The sequence below is a fragment of the Hordeum vulgare genome, chromosome 4H, assembly GCF_904849725.1.
Source record: "Hordeum vulgare subsp. vulgare chromosome 4H, MorexV3_pseudomolecules_assembly, whole genome shotgun sequence".
Taxonomy (NCBI): Eukaryota; Viridiplantae; Streptophyta; class Magnoliopsida; order Poales; family Poaceae; genus Hordeum; species Hordeum vulgare.
Genome location: NC_058521.1, coordinates 310,738,930 through 310,748,162, shown reverse-complemented (window position 1 = coordinate 310,748,162; position 9,233 = coordinate 310,738,930). Strand labels below are relative to the sequence as shown.

Genomic DNA, 9,233 nt, shown 5'->3' with positions numbered 1-9,233 from the left:
GGTAAGCGAGTCTCCTCCGCTTCCCCCTCTTTGTTCGTAGCCGTCCCGCGTCGCATAGTCTGCCGTCATCGTCATCATCTTTGTTTTTGCTATGGTCGCGTTGCAGCCGCAACAGAGCCTCGAGTTAGTAGTAGTGCAGAGTAGCAGCTGCGCCGCTCGCATACCCAGCTGCTTGCCTGCATAGCATGTAGGGCCTTGCGCAAGTGCAGCCAGCATCCTCGCCGTCTCGCGTTGCCGTGCTCGTTGTCGCATGGCCCTGTCGCACGGTCGCGGGGGCAGTAGCAGCAGCAGCGTAGTGGTAGTAGCAGCAGTAGCGCATCAGTTTGTAGTAGGAGCAGCTTGGCTGCAGTAGCAGTGGAGCTGCAGCGCAGCGCCCGCACTCGCCGTCGCTGCGTAGTGCCCGCGTTAAGCATTGTGCGTGCATGAGTGCACCGGTGAGCAGAGTCGCTGTCGTTGTTTCTTTGTTATCAAAGGAGATCGCCCCTTTGTTATCTGTACTATTAAAAGCACGAGAGGGCAGATCCAACTAGCGATCTCAATCGTCTAATCACATGATCAATGGTCTAAGTATTTTGTTAATAAAATTGCCTTCGTTAATTGCCTGCGTTAACGAAACACACGTCGTCGCCGCGCAACTGCTCCCGCACCAGCCTCTCGTTCCCCACTAGCACCCACACTCCCCATCCCACTAGCACCCGCCGCCCCACCCCGCTGTTCCAACGTTGCCCAGCATCCCCGCCGCCGCCGGCCCCTGCGCCTGCCCCGCGCATCCATCCCCTCCGCCGCCGGCCCCTGCGCCGGCCCCGCGCCTCCATCCCCGCAGCCGCCATCCCCTGCGCCCAACCTGCGCATCCATCCACGCCGCCGTCGGCCCCTGCGCCCGCCCCGCGCATCCATCCCTGCCGCCGCCATCCCCTGCGCCCGCCCCGCGCATCCATCCCTGCCGCCGCCGGCCCTGCGCCCGCCCCGCGCATCCATACCTGCCGTCGTCGGCGGATTGGCAAGCAGGGTGAACTGAGTCCGGCTCTGGGTGAAAGTAGGCGAGGCAGATGTGCAGTGTCTAGCCGACCGGGGCCGAAGGAGGCGAGACGGAGGTGCGGGGAGCCGGCCAAGGAATAAGCAGGCGACGCAAGGCGGAGGTGCAACGACCCGGCAGGGAGCTTGGACGCGCCCAACGGAGCCATGCCAGCTTGGAGCTTGGGCAACGCAGGTGCTGCTCCGGCTCAACGCGCCGGAGATATGCCGCCTCGTGCGGCTCAACCACGCGTTCCGCAGCACCGCGGGGTAGACTTCGTGTGGGAGGCCAAGCTGCCGGAGAACTACCTCCACCTCATCGGTACGTAGAGGGCGGGGGCGAGGAGGGCAGGCGCCGGCGCCACCGGGCCAGCACCAAGGAGATCTACGCCAGGCTCTCCAGGCCCGTCTCTTTCGACGACGGCACCAAGGTCAGATATTCTTCAACATAAATATAGGTCCCTTCCCATGTGCTTGTCTATGAATTTTCTTTGGCAACGCAAACAAGACCCCTCATGAGCTTGTCTATATGATTTTGGCCAATCAGTTTTGTGCTTGAATCATTGTTATTTACCGAGTCTGATGTCTTAACCCACATATCTGCTTATCCTAGCCAAATATTGACATCTGAGTCGTTTCAGAGTTAATTAGTGCAACAATACGTCGCAAATTGGAGCTTGAATGCCTGATTTCATTATTCTCTGAAATTTGAAACAATTTCAGCACCGAAAACTATCATGGTTCCCTTTTTATCTTCAGGGGCTAGGACTATTTTTAGTGCTAAATGGCTTATCTTTTGTGTGCTTTGTAATTGCAGGAATTTTGGCTAGAGAAGAGCAAAGTTAGGGTTTGTATGGCGCTATCCTCCAAAGCTCTGGTCATAACTGGCATCGATGACAGGAGATATTGGACGCATATCCGAACACGGAATCAAGGTAAAAAATCGATCTCGCACTTACAGTTTGTGCCAGAAAGATGTGATGTTTGGGTTGCGGAGCCATGCCAGCTTGGAGCTTGGGCAACGGAGGCAGGCGTATCGCAGTGGCTCGAGGCAGACTCAGAGCAAGGTGGGGTGCAGCGAAAGCGAAGGCAAGGCATGCAGAGCTAGCGTGGCGTCTCGGGGTGTGCGGGGCAAGTCAGCAGCGGCAAGCCCGATGGACTCGGAGCAAGGCGGCGGTCATATACACCGAGTTGTGGCCGGCTTGGTGAAGCGATGGATGGGTGTGCGCCTTGGGTGCGAGGATGGATGGATCCCCGCAGCCGCCGGCCCTGCGCCCGCCCCGTGCCTCCATCCCCTCCTTCGTCGGCGGATTGGCAAGCAGGGTGAACTGAGTCCGGCTCTGGGTGAAAGTAGACGAGGCGGAGGTGCAGGGCCTAGCCGACTGGGGCCGAAGGAGGCGAGACGGAGGTGCGGGGAGCCGGCCAAGGAATAAGCAGGCGACACAAGGCGGAGGTGCAACGAGCTGGCAGGCAGCCTGGACGCGCCCGACGGAGCCATGCCAGCTTGGAGCTTGGGCAACGCAGGTGCTGCTCCGACTCGACGCGCCAGAGATATGCCGCCTCGCGCGGCTCAACCACGCGTTCCGTGGCGCCGTGGGGGCAGACTTCGTGTGGGAGGCCAAGCTGCCGGAGAACTACCACCACCTCATCGGTACGTAGAGGGCGGGGGCGAGGAGGGCACGCGCCGGCGCCACCGGGCCAACACCAAGGAGATCTACGCCAGGCTCTCCAGGCCCGTCTCTTTCGACGACGGCACCAAGGTCAGATATTCTTCTACATAAATATAGGTCCCTTTCCATGTGCTTGTGTATGAATTTTTTGTGGCAACGCAAACGAGACCCCTCATGAGCTTGTCTATATGATTTTGGCCCATCAGTTTTGTGCTTGAATCATTGTTATTTACCGAGTCTGATGTCTTAATCCACATATCTGTTTATCCTAGCCAAGTATTGATATCTGAGTCGTTTCAGAGTTAATTAGTGCAACAATATGTCACAAATTGGAGCCTGAATGCCTGATTTAATTATTCTCTGAAATTTGAAACAATTTCAGCACCGAAAACTATCTTGGTTCCCTTTTTTATCTTCAGGGGCTAGGACTATTTTTAGTGCTAAATGGCTTATATTTTGTGTGCTTTGTAATTGCAGGAATTTTGGCTAGAGAAGATCAAAGGTAGGGTTTGTATGGCGCTATCCTCCAAAGCTCTAGTCATAACTGGCATCGATGAAAGGAGATATTGGATGCACATGCCTACCATATAATCAAGGTAAAAACTCGATCTCGCACTTACAGTTTGTGCCAGAAAGATGTGATGTTTGGGTTGCGGAGCCATGCCAGCTTGGAGCTTGGGCAATGGAGGCGGGCGTATCGCAGTGGCTCGAGGCGGACTCAGAGCAAAGCGGCGTGCAGCGAAAGCGAAGGCAAGGCATGCAGAGCGAGCATGGCGTCTCGGGGTGTGCGAGGCGAGTCAGGAGCGGCAAGCCCGACGGACTCGGAGCAAGGCGGCGATCATATACACCGAGTTGTGGCCGGCTTGGCGAAGTGATGGATGGGTGTGCGCCTTGGGTGCGAGGATGGATGGATGCATGACCTTTTTCTCTGCTCCTCCTTCTCTTTTTCTCTAAAAACTCCAAACGGTGGCCGGCTCGGACAGTAGCATTGGCAGTGATCTAGATATTACCATGGTTCCTATCTGTTTCTGGATGGTTGTCGTGGACGGATGCTGATTGTTTCATATTAGCAATTCTCCTATTATTTCTAATGAACTTGAAGGGTATGTCCCATCTCCAGTGCCGATTATAATACGCACAATTATCGCTTCAATTGCAGGCAAGTTAAATTAAGCAGGTTGGTCTTCCTGATGGTCCAATTGTTCGAGATGGTTCTGCCGCCCCACTGCCACTACCACCATTCTCCCCGGTTCACATCCCGTGTCAAACTCAGCCTTTTTCATCCCCAGGGAGTCCAATTTCTATAGTAGTGCTTGTTTAGTTAATCTTACTCTAGGCATGATAATGGCAATCCTGATCAATCTGCTTACCTTTTCAGTTTTACCTACTTGATCACTTTAGTTTGCTCCATCATGATTTGTAAATACTATGCACGTCGTGTCATACTTCCTAGCGAACTATCCTTCCCACTATCTGAAACATAGCACATACTTTGGTTACTTAGACATCCCCAAAACTACAAATCAAACTGTTTTTAATTGCACTGATGTATATTTTCCGGGCATTAGCTTAATTTCTTCTTGTGACAGTCGTCGAGGGGAGTTTGTTCAATAAAAATATGTTTTTCCTTCTTCCCTTTGGTCGCATTCTGAACTCTAAAGTCAAATGCAGTTGCACTGATTTCATGACAGAGATTTCAGTTGTGGTATCTTGTGGCTGTTGTGGACTTGTGGCATGATAAAATTATTGTTCTCCCGCACCAATTTATTCTAGATAATTTCTTTTCCTTTGGTTTGCTTTCTATTAATCGAGTTGTGCTTAACTCATATCACAGGGCTGGACCAGTGATAGTGATGACAATGACAAGTTCGAGTGGGAGAGTGATGGTGAGGTTGAGCCCTCATTGACTCCGGCTATGAGGAACTTCGATGCTCCTGGCCCATCCACGCTCGTAAGTCAGATATAAATTTTGTATTTCAGCGCAAGATCTGTCCATGATTTGTTATAATTATGGTCATGGTGTGATATTTATTCATGTAACTGCCTAAAGAGTTCCAAGGGGTGGATCAACGGGGAAGTACCGCCTACTTCTTTGATCGAGGGATTTGTGGCAATGGGCTTCCCAAAAGAGATGGTCGTGAGGAGTATTAAGGAGATTGGTAATATAAAAGTAATCAGTTCCATTTTATTTATCATGTTTGTATTTGTACCTTTTTTAATGCCTTCTGATTTCAGGACATAGTGATGCAGATGCGTTGCTCGAGCTACTCCTCATGTATAAGGTATTTGACTATTTATATCCATGTGCTTTATTACTGAATTTATTTTGTAGCACTCTTGATTCATGGCAAGGGTCGTTTATTCCGATTGAGATGTGAAATGCAGGCACTAGGTGATGATGATGCAGTGGGCAATCACTCTACTTCTGGCTGCAACCCACCTATTGTTGAAGATGACAATGATCTTGATTTTGAGAACTGGGATGGTAACTATGATGTTGGTGGTAGAGAGTCAAGCTCTGATGATTCTGGTGGTGAGGTAGATGCTTAATTTTCTTCGGTTCAGTAGCCAGGAATTATTTCATCATATGTATGTTGATATTTGTGAAATCTTTGCTATGCACACCTTGAGCACCCCTGGTACATACTGCTTGGGGATTTCATCAATGTAGTAGCATTTCGTCTTGAAGTTTGAGCTCTTGATTTTTTACATAGAATTTTCACCATGTTAAAATTTTATCTTATAAGAGCGTAATATAAGGAGTGAGTTTTATAACGTTAGACAATACCTCCCACATGGCAATCAAACAAACTGGAAAACAGTAGAAACTGAGCTTGTTGTCCTGCTTGTTTGTGATTTTCATGAATCAGGAAATTTATTTCTGTTAGACACAATTCGTTTTCTCTTCAGTTCTTATGCGTTTGAATATCAGTAACATGGCTTACGACTTGTGGATTTATGTTGCTACAAGCAAATTATATTACAGCTGCTTGAGCCAAGAGAAGATATTACACATGCTACAGCTGCTTTAACCTGCAGAAATCTAAATTCATGCAACGGTTATGGTTTTTGATGTATTTCGTAGTCCAAAATATAGTTTACAATCATAACGAGCTCAAAAGAGTTCGGAAAAAACAGAAGCTAAACTTGAATGCTCAATATTCCCTCCATCCCAAAATTCTTGTCTGAGATTTGTTTAGGTATGTATGTATGTAGTCACGTTTTAGTATTAAGATACATCCATTTTTAGACAAACTTAAGACAAGAAATTTGGGACAGAGGTAGTACTATAGAAAGAAGCAAGAATATAGCTAGACCTAAATAATTCTATCCTGCACTGTTGTAAAGTTTGTGCTACAACCCAGCTCCTTGCTTCTCCATAAAGGTGGGTTGAAAACGAGCATGCAGGTTAGGACAAACGAGGCCTTTAAGATTTAAATGGCAATAGTTCAAGATTCTTCTTTTGACTTTCAGCTACGCAAAATGATCATAATGCTGGAAAAGAACATCACTTACCACATTAGTTGCATCAAACTGCCCTCCAAGACCAACCTCAGGAAAGCAACATCTACCTATTAGATCTGACATCTAATCTCGGCTTTTGTCGTATCTTTGTGCAGGATTTTCTACGACAGATGTCAGAGAAGGACGAGAATATCAAATCATTGCGAGGCATGGGCTTTTCTGAAGATGAAGCAAACATGACAATTCTGATATGTGGTATGCCCTCGTTTGACCGTCATTCTTTCATGGACAAGGGATCTTATGCTATATACTTCTGTTTGAATTTTCCTAGGCATGTATGTTGATATTTCTGTATTGGTCGACGCAATTACTGCATCACAAGTTGAAGAAGCTTGTCACTCTAGAAACTTGTCGGACCGTCAGGTAACTTGTGCTTTGATGTGCATTTGAATAGGAAAATGATTTCGCTCTTTTAGTTTGTTGAAGGACACTGGAATCTGTGTACACCGGCAGGTTACAGCTGGATGCTTCGATTCCTTTGGAGGGAGAAAGAGAGCAATATTGACTGAAGAGAGCAAGAAAAAGAGGAAGAGATATGGAGGTGGAGCACAAGGGAATCGACCTTCCTTGGATGGCAGCGATGAAGAACCAATGCCTCTCCCAAATCCAATGATTGGGTTTAACCTTCCTGGTTGGGGACTATCATTGACCCGAGTGCTTCCTGAACTGGCTATCGGACCACCTTATTTCTACTATGAAAATGTGGCCCGAGCTCCAAAAGGTGTATGGGCGAAAATTTCAAGATTTCTGTTTGACATTCAACCAGAGTTTGTGGATTCTCTTCATTTGTGTGTAGCTGCCAAGAAAAGGGGTTACATCCACAATTTGCCAACTGAGAACAGATCGCCGATTTTTCCTCTGCCTCCAAAGACCATATTTGAGGCATTCCCTCATTACAAGAAGTGGTGTCCATCCTGGGACCAGAGGACGCACCTCAATTGCTTGCAAACATGTATGGCAAGTGCAAAGGAGACAGAACGGATCCAGCATGCTCTTTCAAGCTCAGGCAATCCACCACCTCAAAGTGTGCAGAAATATGTCAGGCGTCAGTGCTCAAAATGGAATCTTCCTGGGACGAATGATAAAAAAGTTACATTTTTTTAGTAACAAAAATTACATGATAATACATGCGTTGCACGTGCAAGCTGACTAGTGTTACCAAAGTTAGTGCCCCACCTTGAGCAGAACCCCCCGAGTAGCCCATCTGGTTCGAGCGCAGCGCCAAGACCTGGGTTCGATCCCCCGAGCAGCCCTTTTATTTCGTGTGTTTTAGCTTGTGTAGATTTAGTAGCAGAGTTTGCATATGTCGATTTCTGCTTTTGTCCTATTAGAATCCCCTTGCTACCGCAGTGGCAATAGAGCTAACACTGCACCTGTTGATCAGGGGTTCGAATCTCTCGATGCCCTCCTTTTTCATGTTTATTTTCCTCTGCTAGTTAGTTGGCAGAGCATGCTCATGTGGTATACTTCCCCTAGTAGTGTAACTACACAATGTGGAAGGTGGTGGGTTTGATCCCCCTCTCCCACGTTTATATTTTCTTGTGTTTGTCCTGTGTGTTGTAGCTGTGTCACTGATATTGGGCCATAGGGCCCACCTGGCATGTTCTAGGGCCCCTGGTGCCTATGACTAGTGCCCCCATGTTAAATTGTGTTTTTTGTGTGTGTCATTTCTATATCTGGATTAATTTTCCTCTGCTAGTTAGTTGGCAGAGCATGCTCATGTGGTATACTTCCCCTAGTAGTGTAACTACACAATGTGGAACGTGGTGGGTTTGACCCCCTCTCCCACTTCTATATTTTCTTGTGTTTGTCATGTATGTTGTAGCTGTGTCACTGACATTGGGCCATAGGGCCCACCTGGCATGTTCTAGGGCCCCTGGTGCCTATGACCAGTGCCCCCATTTTAAATTGTGTTTTTTGTGTGTGTCATTTCTATATCTGGATTAATTCTAGAAGTGAAATATGTCAAATCTGGCATGTGCTAAATCTAGCACTGTTTAACATATAGATGATTTAGGATTAGAGTAGATTTTCTTTTCTGTTTTGTGGTGTTTTATGCATGCAAGCATATCAGTGTGATGTATAGAATTGGGGTAGAAAAACACAAGGAATCCAATGGTGGCATTGGATTTCAGTTTTGAGAAATTGTGCTAAGGTGCCATTTTGATGAGGTGGCATTTTGTTATGTTTGTAGGATTATTTTTGTGCGTGCTTTAAAGTTTGTGCCACACATGCGTCATATTGATTGTTGCATTATCATTTGCTGGTGTTTATTTGCTTTTTATTTGTTGTGGGTAGCATCGGGACCTGAAAACGAGTTCGAGGATTCTGTTGAGTATGTTCAGGAAGATCAAGAGCAGTTCCAGTATGAAGATCTCACATGCAAGATGATCGTGACCTTGGCACCGTTTCTAGCTTTGTTATGCCTAGTTGAATCGTTTCCTTCATTATTCACCACTGCCCACCACCTGATAAATAAGCCTCCAAACATTGCCATGAAACCTCTAACCTTCACGTCGTAGCAAATATTGTTTGGCTAAGTTAGTGCTTGCTCAACCCTTTTATTAGCGTTGCTGGTTGCAGGTGCAAGCTGGTCCATGTGATGACATAGGAAATTTTATTATCATCTGATTTAAATTCTATTTAATTAATGCACCTATATACTTGGTAAAAGGCAGAAGGCCTGGCCTTTTTCCAGGTGATTTGTTCCGCTTTTGCCGCCTTAGTTTCGGGTATCGGTGTTTTATTCCATAACTGAGCGCTCCTAACACGTTCGGGGTTGTTGTGGGGACCTCCTGGGTAAATCGTTTAGTGTTAAGGCTTGTCTGGCAAGACCCAACTTTGGTGTTAATTTGGTAATAACTTAATAATAAAGCATAGGGAATAGCTACCTTGAGGAGACTTAGTGAACAACCCGGGCCAGTGCTCCTCATGAGTGTTGGTCGAAAACGGGCAGACTATGGGGCCACTGCGAGGAAACTCGTGGACTAGTTTTCCCCGTAGGCTTTTCCATCCATCATGTCC

General features: G+C 47.5%; 1 protein-coding gene and 2 pseudogenes across 1 annotated transcript; all 3 read left to right on the top strand.

The window, feature by feature from the left end:
• Positions 1–1,049: 1,049 nt before the first annotated feature.
• LOC123450482 lies at positions 1,050–2,122 on the top strand (annotated as a pseudogene).
• Positions 2,123–2,256: 134 nt separating this feature from the next.
• LOC123450481 lies at positions 2,257–3,275 on the top strand (annotated as a pseudogene).
• Positions 3,276–3,366: 91 nt separating this feature from the next.
• On the top strand, positions 3,367–7,313 carry LOC123450480 (DNA (cytosine-5)-methyltransferase DRM2-like). Its single transcript, XM_045127706.1, has 9 exons — positions 3,367–3,467; positions 3,844–3,895; positions 4,519–4,635; positions 4,735–4,843; positions 4,920–4,966; positions 5,070–5,222; positions 6,305–6,404; positions 6,481–6,572; positions 6,663–7,313. Exons 1-9 carry the CDS (start codon positions 3,367–3,369, stop codon positions 7,311–7,313), a joined length of 1,422 nt encoding a protein of 473 aa, XP_044983641.1.
• Positions 7,314–9,233: the final 1,920 nt, after the last annotated feature.

Bases quoted from the DNA above. Each gene is read 5' to 3' on its own strand.
- LOC123450480 (XM_045127706.1), top strand. From the start codon at position 3,367: ATGGAGGCGGGCGTATCGCAGTGGCTCGAGGCGGACTCAGAGCAAAGC. The intron at 3,468-3,843 runs GTGTGCGAGGCG...CTTCAATTGCAG, and splicing joins AGCGAGCATGGCGTCTCGGG to GCAAGTTAAATTAAGCAGGT. The intron at 6,405-6,480 runs GTATGCCCTCGT...GAATTTTCCTAG, and splicing joins CATGACAATTCTGATATGTG to GCATGTATGTTGATATTTCT.